Source organism: Telmatherina bonti (assembly GCF_933228915.1).
Source record: "Telmatherina bonti genome assembly, chromosome: 19".
NCBI classification, from domain to species: domain Eukaryota; kingdom Metazoa; phylum Chordata; class Actinopteri; order Atheriniformes; family Telmatherinidae; genus Telmatherina; species Telmatherina bonti.
This window is the reverse complement of record NC_136617.1, coordinates 19,136,686-19,161,249: the sequence shown is the minus strand read 5'-3', so window position 1 is coordinate 19,161,249 and position 24,564 is coordinate 19,136,686. Positions and strand designations below refer to the sequence as shown.

The 24,564-nt window shown below is 36.3% G+C and overlaps 1 protein-coding gene across 1 annotated transcript; it reads left to right on the top strand.

The window, feature by feature from the left end:
• The first annotated feature begins 6,824 nt into the window (after positions 1-6,824).
• On the top strand, positions 6,825-22,023 carry LOC306770463 (neurocalcin-delta B). The gene is made up of 4 exons (XM_079259312.1): positions 6,825-6,980; positions 18,359-18,792; positions 20,936-21,041; positions 21,191-22,023. The coding sequence occupies exons 2-4, from the start codon at positions 18,415-18,417 to the stop codon at positions 21,283-21,285; spliced, it is 579 nt and encodes a 192-aa protein (XP_079115438.1). The 5' UTR covers positions 6,825-6,980; positions 18,359-18,414; the 3' UTR covers positions 21,286-22,023.
• The last annotated feature ends 2,541 nt before the right edge of the window (positions 22,024-24,564 follow it).

Here is a 24,564-nt window from a genome sequence, read left to right as displayed (position 1 = left end):
TGGGAAACATTTCTGAACTGCTTGTGGTAATGTCAAATGTGACACCTGCAAAGTGAGGCAGGCAGCTAGACATGAAATATCACAAGAAAAACACTGACAGCAGGGAGGGTAAGAGAAGTGTTCATCAGCATTAAAAGACTGAGTTATTCTCAGCTGATACTGACAGAAACAAACTCAACAAAAAGAAACATTTAGGATTCAACGTGAGCATGGAAACTGAATCTGGATGAGGTCTTACAGGTTACTTAATACGATACAGAACTTCTTTTTGCATCCTCAAACCTCCACTAGGTGGCATTGAGGTATTAACCAACGACTCCATGATCCCTGAATGTGTTTTTAAAATCTTTTGTTTTCTCATTGCAATGTTTAGGAAACAGAAATCTTGTGTCACAAAGTTTTTTTTGTCCATTTCTAGTTGTGATTTACACTTTGTGATTTAATATGAGCTTTGGTGTTCACATGGGGTTGAGTTCTAGTTCATATAGTGCTTCTTAAAATTATTTTTAAATACCTAATGAGGCAAGACTTCCTTGATTAACATAAAGAATAAAATTAAATAAATTTTCAGTTTCAAACAATTCTCTCATGTCATATTTATATGTTTGGTCAACATTGTCTTTAACAAAACAAAGTTTAATCTTGTAAGAACCAAAACTGTCTCCATGTTTCTCATGTCAGTCTTGCCGAGTAATATAAAATAAAAAAAACATCTTTAAAAACAGTAAACCTGACAAATTCTTTACCTTGTTGTTAGTTATTTGTTATTTGGTTTATCAAACAGCTTGAACAACATTGGCCCAATCAAGCCAGACAAACTGACTTCTCTCTTCTTTTTTAACGGTTTCTTTCAGGGTTACGGAGAATCATCTGGTTCCATCTAATCCAGTCCTCTGCTTTCTCTTTTCTTAACTTAATGTCTTCAAGTCTTTAGTCATTACTCCATAAATCCTATCTCTGGCCTGCCTCTGGACCAAACATCAGCATCATTCTACCATGTGTTAAGGTCATTGCATTGGCTTCCCATGTGTTTCAGGATCGATTTTGAAGTTCTTTTACTAGTTTATAAATGTCTTAATGGTTTTGGGCCTTCTGCTTTTACCTTATAAACCCTGAGATCCTCTGGCATTGGTCTTCTAATCCTTCCTAAAGTCAGGACACGTATATGGGGATGTAGCCTATTCATTTTACGTGTCAGGGACCTTCAAAGCGTGTAGAAGACACGCATCCACAGCAGACTGGTGCTTTCTCGTGCTGGTCACCTGCCGGGTCACATTTTGCTGTGTGATAACATCCCATTCCTCAACCTGGAATTGTTGGATGTCAATTCACATGAATGTGTTTGTCACTCCCCCACAAAGAGTTGGGGAGTGAGCTGAAGTGTTCAGTTTAGATGAGGTCTGAACTCACAGCAAGGTATTTCATCCTCTCTGCTCCTAAATCTTGGAGGTAGTCTGATGATCTTGGCTCTGTTGGGGAGAGAGCTGTCACCCTGAAGGATGGAGTTCAATCCCAGATCTGTTTATCAACTAGAATCAGATGTCAATTGAACATCTGGAACTGAAACACACTTTATCTCATGATAGAAATGTCTTTTGTATGAACTATGAAATGTCACTCACACACTTATTTTAAATCCTAGAACTTTGTGGAATTTGGCCATGTGAATATGTACTCTTTAATGTAACACCCTCAGCTCTTTAACGCATTGTCACAGCATAGTTCGAGCCACAAGAATCAAGAGTCAGCTTTCATGTGATTACCTGAAGGTACTTGTGTGTGATCCTTATCAGAGCACCGGGGATGGCCATGTGCAGCTGAAGATCATCCGTTCACCTGCTTCACTGTTGCATAATCTGTCCACCTTTACTGTGAGGGTGCCTTACCCTTCCTTACCTCCATCCTTACACTCTTCGTCATTGCCTGTCTGTGTCATTCCTCCTCAATATACCTCCCTGCCTCTTATTCCTTCACCTCAGTTGTCCTCTTGCTCTTTTCATATCTTCTCCAACCTCTGTCCATAACATTGTAATCTTAACTTGGCCAGAAGTTATTTAGGCTTTCGTTAAGCCCGTTCAGACTTCCAGCCAAGCTTCACTTCCATCTGCCGCCACGTCCAACAGCATGTGGCCTTTCAGCAAAATGCTGACTCATTTGGTAGACACAGCTATTATATCGCTGGTCCATTACACAGCATTTTGGATCTTGTTGTGAGTGCTCCTCATATGTCATGGAAGTATGACTCATTGTGTCACATCTGGAGGGCAAAGAAAGAGGCATCTAATGCAAGCTTTGAAGATAAAATATGCAGCATCTTCCATCAGAGTATTGTGTCTGCAGAAGAGTTTTAAACCTGACATGGTACAGAGTGAAGAGGAGCAGTCTAGAGTAAAAGTCCTTAAGCAAACTATAATAGAGTGCTGACTTGAGTCCACAAACCCATCCTGACTCAGCTTCTCTGTATAGCAGAGCTTAGTTTCCATCTTCCTTCTCGTGGGACAAAAATAAACCAATAAAATTTAATTGAGAATTTTTAACTAAAAATTTCAATATAAAATATAAAATATACCATTAAATTAGTAAATTTAAGATAGTGGTGATCATGATTAGAATGTTAAACTACGTCAGTGTGTTTTATAAAAGGTCATTGGTCCTACTTTATTCTTCATCATAAAAATAACTCATTATGTCTCTAGCATATTTTTTCACTGTCACTGTGTATGCTCTGCATGGGGATTGAATCAATCTGTTTCTTCCTTTGGAAACGTTTTATGAATTTGCATTGTATAAACCTATTCATCATAAATTTACCACTAAGGATTAATTGGATCTTAACTGTATTACAATCAGTCTGACTGAATGGGGTTATGATTTGGGCTGTACCTTCTAAAGGAACTTGAATTGATATTTTGAAATAAGCTGAAATGAACTGAATAAGCTATGATATTCCACCGAGTTGAGTCACTTTATCTGTAATTAAGGGTCTTAAAATAAACATAACAAATGATTATTGAAATAAAAAGGACATATCATTATTTTATTGATAAAACACACATAATGATATTTTGATTTGATCATAGTTGATAAAAATCATTATATTATTGTCTGATTACAATTTCAGATTCTATATTTTAAATGTCATGTAATGTCATAGTGCCCTAAAGAATTTTAAGTAAGATTAATTATATTTGATTGCTGGGATAGGCATGGATGGATGGATGGATGGATGGATGGATGGATGGATAGATAGATGGATGGATTGAATAAATATATCCAATCAAGGGTGTTTTTAATTGAAAGTGACTGATTTGCAACTAAGAACATGTACTTTTTAAGATGAAAAAAAAAACCCCCAATTTGATCGATTGGCAGAATATTTAGGGTATTTAAATGGTATGTAAGTAAAGCATTATTTGCATATGAAAATATGCAATCTGCACACATATTTCTGAATGGATTTAGAGTCTGAAATAAATATATAAAGTTAGATCTAAAAAAAAAAAGTTGTTGCTGCAGCAGCTGCTGAAAAGAACGTTCTTCATTTTGAAGGGCTATAGTTAAAAGCTTTATTCCAAATTAAATGTGAAAATTCTCAAAATTAACACTTAAAGTCCATGTTTTTGGCATATTTGTAACTTTAACTGTTTGGCAAACATATAAATAAAAATATGTTATAGTCTTAGCAAAGTTACATGAGTTTAAAAAACTATTTCTTTTGCAATTTAACCACATTGGGATGAATGTTCATTCACATGCTTGCGTGTCGAAGACATCAGCAGAATGTTATGCTAAGCAATAAAAAGTCACTTGGTGATAACACCTCTCTTGACTTTCTCAGGCTTCTCATTATGTTTTACTCTTCGGCCGGTCTTGGATTGCTTCAGAGGATTTCTCTTCCTGCAGGTGCTGTTGTGTTGCCAACATCCAAAAAAACAAAAAAACAAAAACGCAGACATACACCCTGATTTGACACCTGTGCTGCTCTGATGCTTCTGAGGGAGCTCAACACGCAGCACTCAGCATGTTCTGGTTGAGAATAAATTCACCTGCTGGGTAATCCAGTCAGCCTGAGCATTAGTCTGGCGTTCATGACGCACAGCTTGTTTTCTTTTGGTTTTTGTCTGCTGGGGATCATCTGCGCCTCACCAGTGTCTTTGGAGCATGCTTTATTTGCTTCTTCAGGAGACACCGGTGAAAACAAATAAAAGATTTTTGCATGAGATATTTTATTCAGCAGTTTGGCCTTGTGTTGAGTCAGTTAAAAATGTGACTGTTAATTTGTTTAGCAGTGAACTGGACACCAACAAAGACATCATGATGGACCTTGATGTGTGAATGTGTAACTTTCTCAAAGTGCATAATTTCAAGGCTTTTCCCTTGGCTGCCCCTGAGTTCGCTCATTTCAGAACTTTGGTTTGCTCCTCAGAAAATTCAGCACAGCACAAGGTTAGCTCTGTCTGGTTAGGTAACAGATTATCAGCAATGCAAGGTTGTTGGTCCTTTACAGTGCATCTCATTGGCGTCTCCAACCAGCACCTGCTGCTTGACCTCACTTCCAAAGCTGCTGTTACCTAATTACAGAGCCCGTGTAGAGCCATGGGCCTGCTGATTTAAAGGGTGCTTGTCCTGTTCAAAGACTTTTGGCCTGTGAGTCGTCACATCGAGTCTTGCTGTGTGTGTGTTTGTGTAAGTCTGAGTACAGAGTTAGGGATTGCTCTTCAGTGGACAGGCAGTCAGATCGATGTTATGCAAACCTATTAGTCAGAGGTTGCAGTACTCTGGGATTCACCCTCAGGGTCAAACTAACTGATGAGCTCTCACCTCTGTTAAATGTGAATAACATTGTTAAGTGCTGATAAAATGCACCTGATAGAAATCTGCTGAATGTCGTTTTAATTTTATTTTGCAAGCATTAGTTATAGGGGTTCCTGGATTTTCAAAGGAGGCTTCAGAGTTTGAAAAGCTTATTCAAGTTTGCACCAAGAGCTAGATAAAAAAAAAAGAAGTATCCATTGATGCTTTGCCACCTTTTCTAATTTGTTAATAAATACTTTATTGGATTTTAAATGAAAACAAGTATCTTATATTTTAAGTTTTAACACATGAAATGAATCAATTTCCATCCATCCATCCATCCATCCATCCATCCATCCATCCACCTTTTATATGAGAACAGTAACGATTAACACGAATTACTTGGGTCATTTTAGAATAACTACTTATCAAACATCTTTTTTCTTTTTTAAACAGAGTGAACAAAGGAAAGACAATATGCAAACTCCACAAAGACCACCAGTTAAGAGTCAAACCAGGAGGCCTTTTGCTGAGACACAACAATGCTAACCCTGCACCATCATGCAGTTCATGTACGGAACCATAACCAACTAAATTGGATACAAAACAGTAGTTTAAAAAAACACTTTGCAGCATTTTGTGGTTGCACATATCACCAGATGCATATTAAACATTCTTGTTATTTAGGCTTTTTAGCTTTTAAAAGCTCACATGAAAATTCTCCTGAATGGACTCCCAGGATGCAGGATAAATGGATTTTGTATCTGTCTCCAACCAAATACCATATTTAAAAAGAAAAAAAGTGAAGGAAAGAGAAAGAGAAGAAGAGATAAAATACAATAATAATAATTGGACTTTGGCAAAACTGCAAAGAAGAGTGCAATATAAAATTTCAGCTCACAGGAGCTTAAGAGATGCCTCTTCTTTGCATAAGTCATTATAACTTATGTGTTTGCCTTTTGCATGTAATGGATCATTGTGAACTCTATGATCAAGATTTTGCTGAGTCAGCTGCTAGGAGGAGTTCTCAGTGTACTTCATAAGGCCATTAAGAAAACACTCCTTAGAACAGGGGTTGAATAAGCCCTGAGGCTTTGACTTTCACTAATCATCTTAAGCAAAGCATGCCTTCCAATGTGCTTGCATGGGAACACCTGTACTGGGCCACAGTAAATGCATGGTGGTTATCGCCATAAGCTCTCATCATTATCATCATCATCATCACCATGCAATACTCAGAAATAAGTAAGCTCATTACAGAGTCGTTTCAACAAAACACATCACATGCAATCCAAGGTAAATAGGCTTTTTATTATGCACATTTTTTACAGTAAAGCTACGAAATAAATTACACATAATCTGAATCCCTTCAAAGGGGCTGCAAATGTGTCTTTTAGAGGGGAAAAACAACAACAACAACAACAACAACAAAACCAACTATGGCATACAATCAGGATGCACTTCAATAAAAAGAGAAGCATGCATGCACACACATTTTTGCTGTTTTATGCAGCTCTTTTTGTGCAAAAGGAATAAATAATCATGTTCAGTTAATTATAAGACTTTAAGAAACGGTTTTATGGCAAAGAATGTTACAAAGCCTTTTGTCATCTATTTTCATACTATTTCAAATTTTACTCTGGCAAATGTAAAGTCATCTGTATTTAATATATTTTATGAGCAGTAAAGTACATCCCCTGAAAACTCAGGAACCTTAAATTGTAGTTGTTCTTGAGACAAATTTAATCAATTATTTATTCAATAATTCAAGCTAATCTTATGATATTGTCACTATTTAATGTTCATATTAGAACATTAAGAAAGCTTAATTTATTTGACAAAAAGTCAGCAACTTCTGCGTACATTTTTACATATTAATTGCCATTTATGTGCCGGGCTCCTGTTGCCAGGACGACGCCGCTTTTCATTGGTTCCCATCCTACCACGTGGCCCGCGGTGTTGACGTCACTGTGAGAAGCTGCGGGGCTAAGCGGAGTCTGAGCAGCGGCTCAGGAAACTGCTTGCTGGAGTTTGGACTGCGAGCAGCCGGGAACTGTAGCTCTTGTGTGGCTCCTGCTACACCCCATTAGTTTTCCTGAAACTTTTACCGTCTTCCCCTTTTGACACAAGGTAATGGACTATTAAGGAGACTTTTAACAATCCCCCAGCAACAATTTTAAAGCGAGGTAAGTTGTGGCTAATGTGTCCCTCCTTAGTTTACATGCTTCCTGATACTTTTGTCCCTATTTTCTAACAGCCCAGGTGAGAGGAGTTTACAGGTTGAACAAGTGATCTTGTGGCGTTGAACTGCTGTAATCACGGTTTATTCTTCTTGTATAACTATTCAGTACAATATTACTTAGTCATTTTCTTCCATAACTTTGCTCTGTAGCAGCATTACACGATGCTAGCAGCGGATAAAGCTTTACCTACATTTCTAATCGGATGATGCTGTTCCTTTTATCCTTAATAAACCTTGAGAGGAGCAGGAGATGGGCTTGTTATGTTCACATTTAACTGAAAATAAGTGAGAACAGGAAGTGGGGGAAAAAAGAGACCTGCGACCACACAAGGCAGAGTGAGGCACAGTATCTAATTTCAGTAAATACACATCAGTCAGTCAGCAGATTAAAGCAGGAGTTAGCTTTTCTACTCTTAACTTTACCTTGACAAATGAGTGTTTTATATGTGTGTGTGTGTGTGTGTGTGTATATATATATATATATATATATATATATATATATATATATAATGTTGGAGTTGACATTCATTTTTATTTTTGTGCAATCATATTTGAATACATGTAAGTATTGTCTTGACATTTTAAATATTGTGCCCAGTTCTGGCCTGTACAGGATTCCTATGTGATCAAACATTTACAAGTTGCAGTTACTGTGATATGAGGCTTTGCAGGTTTTACGCTTACATGATCTGAGTCAACTTTTTGAGGGTAGATGAATTGTAAAATGTCCAGATTTCTAAAGTGAAATCTGGACATTTTTAACAAGATATTCTTTTTTTTTTTTTTTTTTTTTTTTTTAAATCTAAAATTCTTGCATTAAATGACCTGCATTTTCAGTGTTAAGATTATAATGTGAATGCAGAAATCAAACAAACAAAAAGAAAGTAAAAGGAGATGCTTTATAAATTGCTCCTTTTTCTTTCGCAAAAATACAAGATTTGCATGCGATATAAAACATATAAGGATGAACTTTTTGGTGATTTGTGTCTTTACTCTGTTTACAGGTTTTATGCACAAAATGATTAAACCAAGAGTGATTAACAATATTAGATCGTGTTTCGGTTTTGACCAGACTATGAGGCAACTGAACTTTAATCCTGAATTAAATGGTCTGAAGTCTGATTTTGAGAGTGGCTTGTAATAAATAGTGCTTGACCTGGTGCTAAATTACTTTTTCTGGCTGGTGGTTTGTGGTTATTTAATTTCTTTAGTTCAACGTGGTGTGTAAACAGAAACGCATCATGTCTGAATTTCCTCTCTGCAGGCCACTTAGATCTTTATGAGGAAATCAAAGTGTGTGGTGGCAATAAAAAGAATGGACATCAAGATGGTGCAAATAAATGTTACTGTCACAGGACAATAACAGGTTTACTCACCAGATTGAATATTATAGTGCAGAAAATTATGTCTTCCAAACTTCTGATTTGATTTTGGTAATCCAGCATCTCAGGCTGTCAATAACACAGAATTGAAAGACCTGTAGAGGTGTTGACACAAGGGTGGAGTCGAGATAATAGCCGCCTTGGCGTTAAAAGCTTTCCTAAACATTTCAAGATGCTAAACTCTCACAAACATTTGCTAAATTTGAACAGATGTTCTATTTTTGCCAGCGTGGGTGTGTTGTGGGTTTGTTTTGGGCCAGACCGACCGCAGCGGCAGCATGGCCTGTAGTTTGGCTTGTCTAGGCAGCAGTCAGTGTTCTTTTAGAATTGAATTAGACCTTTTTTGAAAAAGCGGATGGGGAGAGTGATTGGGTAGAAGCAAGTATGAGCTAAACATTAAAGGAGCAAAAATCAACGGTGAGATTGTGATAAAGAATGAAACAAAAAAAGATTATAGTCTGTCACATTGATAATATATTGGATAGAAGGCTGCATTTCTCTCCTGCTGTGCAGCAGATAACTCTGACTGACAGAGATGGGTGGTGTTCAGTCATCAGATTGACATTTCCATCTCTGCAGCCATTTGTTTCTCCAACTGGCTGCTCAAGAGAGAAACACATTTAGATATTCAGTGCAACATAAACAGCACTCTCCCTGTGTAATCAGAAGCAATTTTCTGAGTGTTTGTCTAATCCTGCATCTATTTTGCAGCTCTGCGCTTCCTTTTGCAGTGGTTGTCAGTGACGCTTTATTTTTTATCTTGTTCTCATTTGCTGCCTTGTAATGGCTTCAGTGTCATCATTGTAGGTCTTTTTTTTTTTTTTTTTTTTGCAGCGCCTTGATGCACAAAGCTCTCTGGTTCACAGTGGGAGTTCACGTGTGCTGCATTATGATGAACTTGCTGCCTCTGGTTTCTAAAATACATAATGTATTTTTATTTTTTTTATTTCTGTCATTTATTTATTTTTAATTACAGTATTTGAAATAGGAAAATAATAGCCTGGAGCACCATTAAGGAAAATGTGTTTATAAGTGTGCATATCATGAAAAATGTGTAGAAAACAAGCAAAAAGCTTCCAAAAATTTCAAAGGCAATATATTTGATGAAATATCAAGATATAAATAAAATATTTTAATCATTTGATCATATTAATTAATGAATAAGATCATTTTTACAGCTCTAAACCTAATGGCAGGATTCTTGACGTCATATGATCTTGCAACCAATCAGAGAATTGAGAAGGTAAATTAAATGAATTGTTTGCGCTTTAATATGTAGCTGGTTGTAATTTAAGTCCTCAGATTACGTTAATATATTTTTTCTCCAATTAACTTTTAAACCGCTTAAGATTCCTCCAACCTCAAATTTTTGATTGTTGTTTCATCAACAGGAGCCTCTTTTGGAGGACCGTTCTCAGTCTCTGGTACACATTGGACCAACAGTGGTCCAGCTCTGACCTTATACCAAATAACTCTGCAGATAGAATTGCAGACAGACATTCAAGGAGCTGCTAAAGCTTGCAGCGAGCCCAACTTCTCATGGTACTTGTAACGTGAGCATGCATGCTCCCAACGCTATGCTGGGCTGCAGCTGCGTTTAATGGTGGTTTGATTGCACATGGTTGGTCACTGGGACTTGTTTATAGATCTAAGACAGATGCAGGTCATTAGTTTTAGAGCTTGTAAAATCTGAACCAAATATGTGTTTGGCTTTTAACACAAATGAACATTTCATCTATCTGTATCATGTTTGTTTTACTTCATGTACTGTGTGAGCTTTTTTTGCGTGGCTGCATGAGACTAGTTACAATCAGTTTGTACTGAAGCCACTCCGATGTACTGCATTTGTTATTGCTGACACACTGAAATTTGGATGAAACCTCCAAAAATTAGGTTAAAAAAAAAAAAAAAAAAAGCGGTACTTTGATAAGGGACTTGCACATTCACTAGTTTTTATGTTTTGACTTTACACTTAACTGCGTGTGAATAACACTGATGCCGATGTCATGATTGAAACGTCAAAGGCTCTTCTCACTACATAAGGTTTCAAGGCTCTGCTGCACCAAATGTCAATCTTCTCCAACAAAATCAACTCTCAGTGAGAAGAAATTCATTTACACTGAGACAGAAAGGATGTGAAACAAATAACATCAGCTCTAACTAAAACCTCAACGAGTGCTTTCCTCCTACTTTGAAACATGAGCTGCTCCCTCATTTTAGCAAGTTTACCACAGAAATGTGTCATTTTGTTAGAGTATTTTAAATGTATTTAAAGCTAATCTTTAATCTTTTGTAGATCTAGTCGTCTTTTGGGACAGTTTTACAAAATATGTATTAAACAAATACTCAGTTTTTTCTAGATGGGGGTATTGTTTAGTATTTATGCACTAAAGTGATCAAGCTACACGGATAATGGAATGAGGTACTTTGCAAAGTGAAAGCATTAAAACTTGGTGAAAATAAAAAAAAACACAAAAAAAACCAACACTCCAGCAGGGTCAGCTTCATCTTGTGGTACGCCTCAGGGATAAGAAATTGCCTTCTTTCATACCAGAGAACAGCATCTTCAGGACAATTAAACCCCATCAAATGTTTGTTGCTTAGCTACGTCTATTCTGCACCAATGAGCAGAAATGAGGCAAAACTAAAATGCTGATAGATCAATTAAATGGTAAAAAGGACAAGCACAGTTTTGTTGCAGAACTCTCAGTAATATGTGTGCTTGGTGTTGCCTGAAATGAAATTTTGATGTGAACTGCAGCTTCTGGGTTTGTTCATATGTGGTGTTCTCTGATGCTTGAAGTTGTTGCTTTCTTTCTATTTTATCACGGCTCACATAAGACATAATCTTGATGTGGGCTGTAATATCAGGTTGCAGCTCCTGCAGGTGTAATAACTGCCTGCCTGTATGGTTGAGAACGGGTGCTCTGAGCTCTGCAACCTGGTCACAGATGCATCATATTTCCTAGTGAATGCATCATTCATAAACTCTTTATCAGTGGTCAGATCTCTTTCAGTCACTCCGTCTCTTAGACAGTCTCCTTCAGCTCCCACTGTCGTTGGATTATCTGTTAGACTCTTGCGTTAAGATTTACCTGAAGGATATAAATGGAGACTTGCGCCGGTTACATAAGTGGGATACAAGATGTTCTGGGATGAATGCCGTGTGGAGGGCCTTAAATTTAAACAAGAACAAGTCCACTTCAGTACAGTACAGACATGACTGCACCCAGCGGCTGTGCTGGGTACTGTTTGTTTTTGTTTGCTGTTAATTTAGAGCTGTGATAAATGGATCAATCAACATGTTAAAAGAATAAAGAGAACTATTTTTATAATAATTAATTTTCTTTTAAGCTGTTGTTAAAAGAGGAATTTATTAACTTCAGCTTAAGTCAAAACCATTTAAATTAAATGACTTTTTTGGGGGGTTTTGATCAATTTTTATGTTACTCCATCTATTCATGAATTTTTTAATTGGGGAAAAAAAAACAAGAAATTAACTTTTGGTGGGTCAACAAATGGATCAACAAAGTGATGGACTGAAAACTTAGTGTCTGATTTGATTATCAGTGAAATTTCTTTGCAATTTACACAATTAAGTGAATGGGAAAGAGGTTTGGAAAAATGTAGATAAATATATTTTAGGAAAAAACGCATACAGTTTGGACCAAAACGTTCACACCATACCCATGTCCAAATGAGTGCTTGATTAAAATTTCTGGACCGTTTCTCAGTTTCTGAGCAAAATTATTAAATATGAAATAAGAACCAAACCTGCCAGAGCAAATTTCTTTGAACTTTCATGATTTGATCCCATTTCTGTGCATTTTGCCTTTTGAGATTCTAGTTGCTTTTCCCACTGATGATGGCCGTGGTCTTCAGTGCACACTGTGTCATTGGCTTTGGTATTTTCACAGTTGAATCCTTACAGATGGATCTTCTCAACTTTTAAAGTGTCTGTGGTGGTCATGTGTATTGGGTCGGTAACACTAAGAACTGAAAGTGACAGTTTGTTTTGCTCAAACTCACTCTGTCTACACAAGCTGAGGTCAAACTAGTGTTCCCTGCTTTGCCGTGACCTCATCAGGTGGTCAGGGGACAATTTGTCTCAACCATGTGACCTTTCTACTTGTCGAAGGCTTGTCGTTATGTAACGATACCACCTCTAGTCTGCCAGGAGCAGCAGGTAAGAGCCTTAACGGTTAATTGTGGGCAGTGATCCTGCAGGTCCAGAAATAGCGGAGTTCTTTAGGGTGACTGGCTGATAGGATGTTCAGTGGAGGTCTGAGCTCTTGCCCTATGATTTCATCTTCTTTTAAAGTACATCCAGACACACACAACCGAGATAAATGTTGGATTGTTGTTGTGGATACAGGCACTTAATTTAATTATATTAATTTTGGGAATTCTGCAGACGAAGGCTCAGGGGCTTAATTAATGGTCAACCTATTGGAAGAGTGGCGTTCATGGGACCAAGTGATGGCACAAAGGGAATTTCCTGGTTTCTCATGTGAAGTTTCCTAAGATGATTCTCTCAAACTGTTGTTCTGAAAATACAAGTGAAAGGGAGAAGTAAAAGGACACTAATCTCTGTTTATGGAAGTAAGACATTAAACATTAATTTATTGGAAATTTTACTTTCAGGCATATCGTAAGCCCTGCTTTTGGATGAGTTATAGTTCTATAGGGGCAAAAACCTGGACACACTGTAGAAATGTACAGAACAAAAAAAAAAAAGATAGGAAAATGTTTGCTGTACGAGATCTCTGGATAAATAATATAAATAAATTCACATAACATTTATATCTGCAGACTGCAGTAGGAAATCAAATCTCCTGAGAGAAAAACACCCATAGCAAGAGTATCCAAACCTTTTTGCCTTGTACTGAATACAGAACATTAAAGGAAAATATAAATATCTGTAGACTGCATTAATCATTTGTCAATAAACCACCTACCTTCTGCTTTTCTTTCTGTAACATATTTTTTAAAATAATCCAAATGGCCATCACACATTTTCCTGCAAGACCAATAAATCAATTAGTTAGATTGAAAAGCTCCAACCATCTGTTTTTATGTAATTAATATTAAGTTTAAAACGGAATGAAAGCCTCCGTACTGTTGTCAGTACTGTTGTAAACTTCAGTATTTGATGTTTTTCCTCTTTTCTAAGTGATTGGATATTTGACATCCTTAGAATTAATTGTCTTTTCCATTAGAAAAAAAATAGGTATGTTGTCAATGGATTGAGGGTGAAAATAATCTTAACCAAACACACACATGTAAACTGTCAAAATGAGGATTAATCCTTTAACTCCAGTTGTTGTTTGTAAAGCTATTAAGACAAAAAAACCATTTAAATTTTCTCCCTTGTTTGTAATAATTTAGGGCAAAACATTTTAGTGAACTCAGTTTCTTCTTATTAATTTGCAAACTGTGGATGGAGAGACATTGATTATAACAGCAGCCAAATGCAGTCGATTGAATAAGCTGTCAGTCTTTGGAGGAAACTATTAAATCCTGTTGTAACTAAAACAAAACACACTCTGTGGTACCACTCTGTGTAAAATAATGTGTTTTCTTCTGGCTCACTCGCTATGATAAACAGTGATTATATGTCAGTTGTCATGGCTACTGGGTCCCAATAATCCTGGTTGCCCTCTGCAATTCATCAAGCAATTAAAATGTAAATTTAAGACAGCCACCACATTGTCTGAGAAGATAGAAAACTACGTCATCGGGGAGCAATGTCTGATTTACTGCAGAAGAAGACATGACACTGGAAAAGGTTTAAAAACACAAACCGAAACTAAAGATTCACTTTGTGCTAATTCGGCCATTTAGTCTATAATAACCCTGTTAGGCCATGTATATTAAATGATTTGCCAATCTGTGAGTGTTGACGGATTTTAAAACTTACAATAGACTGCTGTAGCTCATGAATCGGTGTCTGGCTTCATTACTTTGTACTCAGTCGTTTGGGTCCCTTTTACTTTGATTGGATTTTTTATTTCCATTGCAACTCAAATTATAATACTGCAGTGCAAAATTGGTCTTTGATTTTTAATCTTACTTGCATTTGTTTGTGAAACACTTTGTGTTAAACCTGTGCTTGAAAAGTGTTTTTACAGATAAAATTGAGTTAAGGTCCTTACCGCCTCATTCAGCTAATGATATGCATGTGCTACTTGATGTTTTTGGTCAATTTGACTGTACAGCAAGTGGTATAAAATTCAGAAAGTTACTCCTCTATTCAACAATATGTCAAATACACATCATGAAGGCTACGTATCAAGAAGCTGAAAATGGCATGATAAAGGTTGTTGAACAAATGATCCACTGTTTGCATTTGCTACGCAAACATTTGTATCTGCACAGACTGAGTTTTGATGGCTTATTACGCACACCTCTTCAGTGTATGTAGTGTGAAAAGAATCGCATGTGTTTGCAGAGTCCCAAGTGGTTGCAACACACAGAAACAATGTACCCAGTCTTAGAAAGGATTTTATATCTATAATCTAAATAGTTCTTGTCTGGAATACTGTTGCCTTTGGTTTTGTGTTTGCTGTCTGGTGTTTCAAACAAAGAGCAGGAAAAGTGAACCTTTTTTCTTTTTTGTAAAATGATACATAAAATAAATCAGGTTCTGTATTTAGACATGGTCAGTAAAACCATTGAGTAGCAAGGTTTGGACACCAGTATTACTTGTATATTGAGATGATCTTAAAGAATCTTCCAAAAAGCAGATAATGTTTGAAGTAAATCATCTTGAATATCTGCATTGAAAGGGTTGCTTGGTTTGCTCCAGCAAAAGCTACCGCATTAAATACTCATTTAGATATGAACCCAGCATGTTAAGGTTTGGTTGGATTCATGCAAAAGCAAGCATACTTGAGAGTAACCCTTGTTTCAAATTGTTTGCAAATGTCCTGCGGCATAAAACTTGAGTTTTGACAAATAAAATTAAAATTGGTTATTGTAATATTTCTTTTTAGTTAAACCAAAACAGGATTACGGATGAAAAAAATTGATTTTTAATTTAAATTCAGTCATGGCTTCTCCCTTTTTCAAAAGGAATTTATTATTCACATTTTTATGTCTGCTTATTTGACCAGCTCAATATATTTAGCTGGTAGATCACCAGTATAACACCACAGATGAGTGATATTGTTTTTGTTTTTTTTTACCTGTTTGTTCTTGATATAAGTTAGACTTGGTTGTGTGAAAAAGCTATTTTAGGATGAATTCACATCAGCCTTTTTTGCTATTAGAATCCAAGTTCGTTTGCACAGAGAGCCCCTAAATATTTAGTTATCCTAAATATTTCACAGAGTAATGGCATTCTTCTGCAACAGTATATGGTGAAAATACAATAATGCCTCCAGAATGTGGGTGTTTCTCTTTCAATATATATAAGGAGCTACCAACGGAGCAGCTCTTTGGCGGAGTTTGGTGCAGCTGAAATTTGCCGAAACAGGCAACTCTGACAGAGACACTTAGGGCTGTTACGATAGCAAAATTTTTGCAAGCAGCCTGCAGCTCTTGTTTGTGGAGTGAACTGCAGCGTTGAGGATCATTATGATTTGTTTAGATAGCATTTTCAGAAAACCAGTGGCTTCTTCACGAGCTGCAAGTCTAGAGTCAGTGAGCCGCATGCGGCTCGCAAGCCGCCAATGAGGATCACTACACTAAAAGCGAGATCTTTGTTTCAAAACCACACATTTATAGTAGTATTTAGGTAAAATGTGCCAAATCAAAATAAAATTCGTTGAAATTATTAGATCTGTAATGTTATTATAGTTGTATTGGTGAGGTAACTTCAGAAAGGATGGGTCATTCATCACAACCTAATGAAATCTTACACAGTTATAACAGCAATAACAACCATCGTCACATCAATGTTCACATAAACCGATTTGGTATCGGCAGATATTCAAGTTTCAGATATCGGTGTCTTTAATAGTTTACCAGTGGACAGCTTCATGTGTCCAAACATTAAAGGCAGATTCACTTCCAGTCTGTTTATTTTACACTCACGTTGAGCCCCTGATGTCACTTTTTTTGTTCAGGCTTGTTTCACGTGTGTAAGTAGGTGTTAATCTGCTTTTCCTGCTGCTGCAACAATGAAGTAAACTATTAGTAGCTGCAGGGAACTCTTTGAAGATGGCTGCCATATTGCTAGAGCTCATTTGTTACTTTTAAGTTTAATGAAAGGATTATTTCTGGCTGTTTATGGATCGTGAGTTGGAAAGCAAATGAAAAAGGAAGCACAGAAGAGGATTCTTACAATTAAATAAAAGGAATAGAAATGCAGATGGCATAATTAAACTGCATGCACTACATCTTACTAATGATGGCGGCGCTGTTTAATGAACTAATTTGGCAGGAATTCGGTCTCCAGATGTTTATGTGTTTGAAATGTTCCCCTTTTACCGAAATACTTTTCTTTTTAGGTTTTAATTAATCTCAAAGTCCTTCTTACAAGTCTGATGAGCATATTTCCACAGAGGCACACACTTAGCCTGGACGTTCATCTGGTGGCAGCTTTAAGCATTAAAATGTTCATGCTTTGATTCTGAGATGGCCGGCACAAAAGATTTAGCTAACTTTAGTTAATTGTTCTTGTCTTGTTAGCTCATTTTATGTTCCTTGAATTATTTTCTTTTTACATTTTTTAATTCAGTTTTAAAACACAGCAAAGAAGTCATTGCTTTGCCTGGAGACGTGATGTTGAAAATGATTATTTCTCTTTCTGGAACAAGCTACCTTTATTTTTGCTTTGAACTAATATTACTGATAGGTTGTGCCAATTTCTTTGGCAAAGCTCTTTCACTGCTTCCGTCTTCATCTTGACTTTGGAGAGCTCAGCACTAGCACTCTGACAAGGGAGGCTGCTCAGCACATTAGCTGCAGGGTTAATGTTACACTGTCTGATGTTGCATTTAAAATCTCCCCATTTCCTTTCTACAACAAATTTTGTCAGACAATTTATATATTCTAAACATTCTGTGTCTATGTAAATGTTTTGCCCATAATTTTAATTTAAGAAGTACAAAAATATTGGAGAATATGCTGACAAAACCCAAAAGAACAGTTACTACACAGGATGTAAATTGTGTCTAACAGATGAGCCTCAAAGCTCCTGCAGGAAATGGAAGTTTCATCTGCAGAGATGCATGCATTGGCATATGAGTACCAAAGAGATTATAAGATGGTGTGGTTGTTTCTGGAATAGTTCTACACTGCACACATTTTTGTTTGATGGTCTCTGTTTCTCACTCAACTGGCATACTGTCATTGTTGTTTTGTCACAAAATACGTACAACATGAAGAAGATAAGACTTTCAGAGTACTTGTAATGACTTAAAAGAAGGCAAGGCAACTTTATTTCATGTTGCGCTTTACATAAACATTAAAAGTATTACAGATGGTGTTAAGAAGCATAAAAGAAAACAACAAACAGAAAAAATCGGAATAAAATTGTAAATTAAATTAATTAAAACAAAGAGCAGTTAAAAGTTACCGTGCGTGACTCATGTATAGGACCAACAGAGTCTTCCCCTACAAAATGAGCAGAAAATCCTGCTTTTATCTGTAATAACTAGTGCATTGAAGAATACAAGTAAACAAAATGTATTTACATTTTGTTTTGTATTTAAATATCAGTAAAATCTTATGAGGAAAAAAAAATCAGTATTAACATCTCAAACACAAATAATGTTGAGGTACTCTGACCTCTAATGACTTTGTGAACAACAGCCAGACTTGGTCTTTCTCTGTCTTTTTAGCCACAAAAGATTTTTACAGAAAATTTACTGGTATACTTTAAACTATTTTATTTTAATTTTTTTTTTTTTTTTTTTTTAACTTTTTTGGTCCCTTTGTCTCTTCCTTTTCATCAGGTGATCTCTAACAATGTTTGTCTGTCTTTCCATATCAGCAATCTGAAGCACCGCTGCCCTCACACCAGCCACATCCTCACCAAAAGCAGCCGCCATGGGCAAGCAGAACAGCAAGCTCCGTCCCGATGTCATGCAGGACCTGATGGAGAACACGGACTTCACCGAGCACGAGATCACCGAGTGGTACAAGGGCTTCTTGCGAGACTGCCCCAGCGGCGCTCTGTCCATGGAGGAGTTCAAGAAGATCTACGCCAACTTCTTTCCCTACGGCGATGCCTCCAAGTTTGCTGAGCATGTGTTCCGCACGTTTGACGCCAATGGAGACGGGACTATAGACTTCAGGGAGTTCATCATTGCCCTCAGTGTGACCTCACGTGGCCGGCTGGACCAGAAGCTGAAGTGGGCGTTCAGCATGTACGACTTGGATGGGAACGGATACATCAGCAAGGCAGAGATGTTGGAGATTGTAACGGTGAGTTTACTCTAGTGATCTGTTTTAGTTTAGTTTCTTTCGTTATACTTTAGATCACTTTAACTTAACATAATCCTCAGTCTTCCAGTGGAATTTACATGGCATGGCACTATCATTTTACTTGGTCCTAAAACTATTCCTGCAGTGATGCAACATTTTGCTCAGCCATCCATACCAGCTGCTGCATCATATATCCATCTGGTTCTCTGTTCTGCACCATTTGGCAGCCCACAGCAGGAAAACTAACCGCTGTGTAACTTTAGAAATCAGCCGTTCCTCTCTGGTCCTGAGGCGTCTCTAAAAAAGACATGGTGGATATCTAGAAGGGGCCAATCACCCCTTGAACCTCATATGGACTTTGCGGTACCTCCAGCAGCTGTGTGCTTCTTCACTTACAGCTAACTTAAGCTCCTCGTGCTGCTGGATGAATGTTTCAGACTTAGGTTAGTCACATCGAGACGCATGTTGTTACATCACACATCATGGTGCTAAATTGAGCAAAGCACCAAAGAATGTGTAATCCCATTCTCCAAGTTAGTCGTCTTTATTTATACTGTAAGTGTGCGAGAAATGGGCTGGTGTTTTTCTGTAGAGATTCTTGGACAAGGGATAACACATGAGTACAGGGGAACATCTCAATCAATCAACGTAATTTTATTTAAAAGGCTCTTTTCACACACAAGGCGACACAAAGTGATTTAAATTCCAAAACCATTTAATATATATTAAAAAGAAATACAACTGCGGCATATATAACAGTAACTTATAAAAAACACACACCTCATTTTAATTTCTTTTACACACACACGCACACACAAATCCCATGTACTCTCTCTTCACCCACGCTACCCCACCCAGTACAAACATGAATTCTCATCTCTCATTACTGTCTCTGAACTGATTATTTATCTATGCAGTTTCTTTTTATTACTTTAGTTAAGCTGTGATCCAGACTTTTTGCTGCTTGCTCTGATTGATGCACTTTTTAAGTTTCCCCATCTATCTAAAGTTACTTTCATGGAGTATCTCTACTTACTAAGATACTTGTATGTACAGTTTACATTGTCCAGGAAACTCCCTCATGCAGAAAATAAACCGAACAAATAAAAATGAAAAAAAAGAAAGCAAAGTAAAGTGATGGAGCAGTAATTTTAACATCATCAGATATCCGAATGACGTTTTGTTCATCTTTTACTTTTCTTTTCTCATTTAACATTTAATATCTATGTATTTAAAATGATTTTATAAAAAACCAAATTGCTGCTTAAACTAAAGTTTCCTTTCATTACCATTGGAAATGACTTTTCCATTGAATATATAATTTTGTAGATTCAGCTGCAACAGTCGAATTTTTGATCCAGAGCATAATTTTCTATGGGTTATTTGTGTTTCAGCAGCTAAATAAACCAGTCTTTGTCAGGGAAATTGGTTCCAGAGAGGCATCTAGTCTAGAAGCAAACATCAAGGTGGACTCTCCTGTGTTTATGAGAAACAACAACCAAAAATACACCTAAATCTTTGTGATAACCATGTAACAACAGGCAGCTTCACTGTATAGCAGAAAAATGACACATCTATTGCCGTCAGTGAAGGAAACTAGCTGCTTTAATCCCTCAGTGGTTCCCGGAAGACCAGAACAAATTAGTGGGAGGTTCAACTAAATGAAACCATCATTTAAACAGAATTATACACTGGTTTGTCTTTAACTCATGGAGACGGAATACTTCTTTCATGGTTACAAGGACGACGGTCTCAGACTGGTACTAGCACAAACCCAGAACTTGCACCCAGTTTCAAACTGATCCAAAGGTGGTACCTAAGAATTTAATTGAGGATAAAAAGGGAACCTTCTTCTGACTCATCATTTTCTAAAAGGGTTTTATCTCCCCCGCTTTGGCATGAACTTCTCCAGTTTGTTTGTCTAAAGTTAAGATGATAGCTGAGCCAAGAATAAATGAAAGGAGCCCTTTATTTTCCTCTCAGCACAGATAAGTTGATTGAAGAGATCACAAGGACACCTTTTTTTTTCCTTGCAGCTTGCAGCGCTTTGCAGTTGTACCTCTGGATACTCTCTGTGCTTGTTATGTTTGGTGTCAATATACAGTTTGGTGCAATAGTGAAAGTTGTTCCTTCTCTTTTCCAGGCTATTTACAAAATGGTTTCTTCTGTGATGAAGATGCCCGAAGATGAGTCCACACCTGAAAAACGCACAGATAAGATCTTCAGGCAGATGGACACAAATAGAGATGGTAAGATGAATTGCTGTTACTTAATTGACTAAATTGTGATTTGAGATAAACCACAAGCCCTCTTTATATGGAAAATCTAATAAAACAAAATTTCTGCAACAAATAACCAAGACAGTTGTCCATAAAGCTCTGATCTCTCTGTCTCTCAGGTAAACTGTCCCTGGAGGAGTTTGTTGAAGGAGCAAAGAACGACCCTTCCATTGTACGACTGCTGCAGTGTGATCCCAGCAGTGCTGGGCAGTAGAAAACTGGACTCTTCCCACTGATAAAAATAACACATTTTACATATTTCTCCTATCTGATCCAGCTGAGATTTTTTTTCTTGACCCATTAGAGGCACATGAACATCCACATAGACCATCAGCTGTAAATATGACAATTTATGAAGCCTGGTGCAAATTTGATAATATTGACATCCACATATATAATCTCGTCATGCGCCTCTATGCCTGGTCAAATGTTCCGCACAAACATGTCTCACATGAGGTAAAAATAAGAAGCAAAAGGACTGAATCCCATGAAAGACTTGTTAAAATCAAAGCGGTTCCTGCTCTGTTTGAGAGGACAACAAGCGAGATAATCCAGTTGAACCCAAGTTTGCTATTTTTATTTCTTTTTACTTTTTAAAAGAAAGTATAATTCCTGGTTTAAAGGGAACCGTGCTTGTTGTGTCTATGTCACTGACCTGAGTTGGTAGGTGGGATGGACAGATATTTACAAAGTATTGCAATGTAACTTCATGTCAACACTGGAGGAAATGAAGTATACGAGTCTGGGGCTGCAAGTGTTCCTGGTCTGCAGCGTGGTTGTTCAGAAAGAAGAACGGGGAATTGTAGTTTTTAACAATTTTATCTCATTTTTTTTATGTATATTTTGGAAGAATGTTACAGACGAACCAAAACTGACAAAATGAAGGGGAATCATGCTGACTATAGATTAAAACCACTTGAAAAGTGACTTTTTATGCCAAGTTCTGTAAACACACACACACACATATATATATGTGTGTGTATATATATATATATATATATATATATATATATATATATATATATATATATATATATATATATATATAATACACACACACACATATACATACACCTCCCACAAGTACACACATTTGCACATAAATTTAAATACATGAACTTGACATAGGCATGTAAACTGAGCTGTGATTCTCTTTCAGGAACGATGGTTTAACAAGTGTATAAGGAAAAAAACTAGATGTTATATGAATATATAGTATGTGCTTATATATTCTTTTACTATGTGATAACGTCGTGGTGATTTACTGCGACGTAAGAGACCCTCTTTTAAAGAATGACATCATTTACTGGAATGTGATGACGAACATTTCTTTTACTTGACAAGTATGAAAGAACGTTGTACAGTATATTCACTCATATTTATGGTAGACATGTTTTCAAAAAAGGAGAGGACCACACATTGCTATGCATTTGGATCAGAGAATGATTTACTCCATTTAGCTGATGAAGCTTTCTCCCCCTTTTCTTTATTTTTCCAAAGAAATGTCTTCACAACTGAGTTTCTGCCTGTCCGGATCTCTTTCACTGAATGTATATAAGAAAATTTCAAACATTCAGCAGTCAGGAAGTTTCTTTTCCTGCACGTTTATGTTTAAACGTTTTGGGTTTAAAGTGCAAGAACAATCTTAAAATTAATGTGTCACATCTCTTTTCTCATCAAAGGTGATGTTACTGTGATGGTTAAGCTGGTTTTGTAAGGATATGACCCACAGTAAGAGATGCTTAACTGACAAACTATTGAACTGCTGTTTCGTTGTGAATAACAGCAACGCAGCTCACTGTGATTTCCAGAAAGCTCTTCACTGCTTCCATCCTGGATCATTTACAGATGCCTGTTCACGCTGGTCTGAGAACAACATGAGATACCATAGTTTTCACATCTGATTAAATGTGACTTTTGGATTAAAAAAATGGGATATAATAATATAGTTGTGATGAATTCTCTGAGCTTCTGCACATTTCAGTGAGGCGAACAGGTACTTCGACCCTTATTCCATTTCAATAGCATCTTGTGGTCAAGTGCCAAATATAGATGAATAAAAGAAAAACACAGTATTGTATCCATTTATACTGTACAGTTGTTACCTGTCGAACAAAAAAGACTTTGTCACTGTATCATTTTGTAGGATTTTGTATTAACTTGCATTATGTGTTCTGTGTAGCATGTCCATTTTGTTATTAAAATAAAGACAGAATGGAAATTTGGTCTGTTTTTTTTTATTTTTTTTTATTAAGATATAAATGAAAATGTAGCTTTTTGATTTGGAAGATGATGTTTGTGTTGGTGAAAATACTTTAACACTTGAATGCTTTGACATAAAGTTGTGAACAGACACCACCATGAGGCTTAAATGACCATTAATTTACAAAAATCTTCATAGAAAAACTATCACCTTTCTGATTTCCCTACTCCTCCAAATGTCATGGTATCAAATTTAAGTTAATTTTTTTCCCTTTGTTTTACATAAAACATTTATTGATACTTGTTTTAAATGTACAACCTTGAGCCACATTTATGATCTATTGATTTTAATATTTTTATTTATAATTTTTCCATCTGGTTCTTCTGTCAGACTAGTGGGAATCTGACTATAACATTTTAATCTAGATACTGCAACTATATCCAGGCAGTAATGCTAAATCTGTGCATAAATCTGTATTTTGAGAATTTAAAATGATCAATATGAAGAATAGTAATTAGTTTTGTAAGTTAAATTATAAAAATTAAATTTTTTACTTTTTTGGTCAACGTATCGTAGCAGTCAAAAGTTTGAACACACTTTTCCCATCGCATTTAATACAAAAGTGCGTGAAAAGGTTTGACTGGCATATCTATATTTAACATTTCAGTATTTTCAAATATAAAGTCATAGTTCTTTAAGATAATAAACTTGCATAAAGTATATATGCAAGTGGCAGGTCAACATTTTAATCCTGTACTCTTGTTCAGAAGAAAGTGGTACTTGGACAAATGTTTGGTCTACTAATATTAGTTTATATAGATACACACAGAAATAAACTCAAAAACAAAACTAATATAAAAACAATTTTTGTCTTTGTTGACTTGTAGAAAAGTGTTACTTCAGTTAGTAGCAAATATTTTATATAAAATATAAATGTTTTGCTGCACAAAAACCACAATATTAACTATGACATTAATTCTAATTGTCTCATGTAGAATGTGCACAATTTCTTTGGTTCAATACAACATGAAAGTAGCATAAGCCAGAATCTATCTGGTTGGTTAAGCTTACTGTAGATGTCAACATCAACATGGTGGCATGAAAGCAACATTAAAATAAAACATTCACTTAGAATCTAAAATGAATAAAAATACTTTATTAATCCCAAAGGGAAATTATAATTCTAGACTTATGCATTAACTTTTCAAAAACAGCATATGATACATACGGTAGATAACAGATATGCATTTATGCAAGAATTTTCCCCCTAATGAGACTTTGTTTATATTC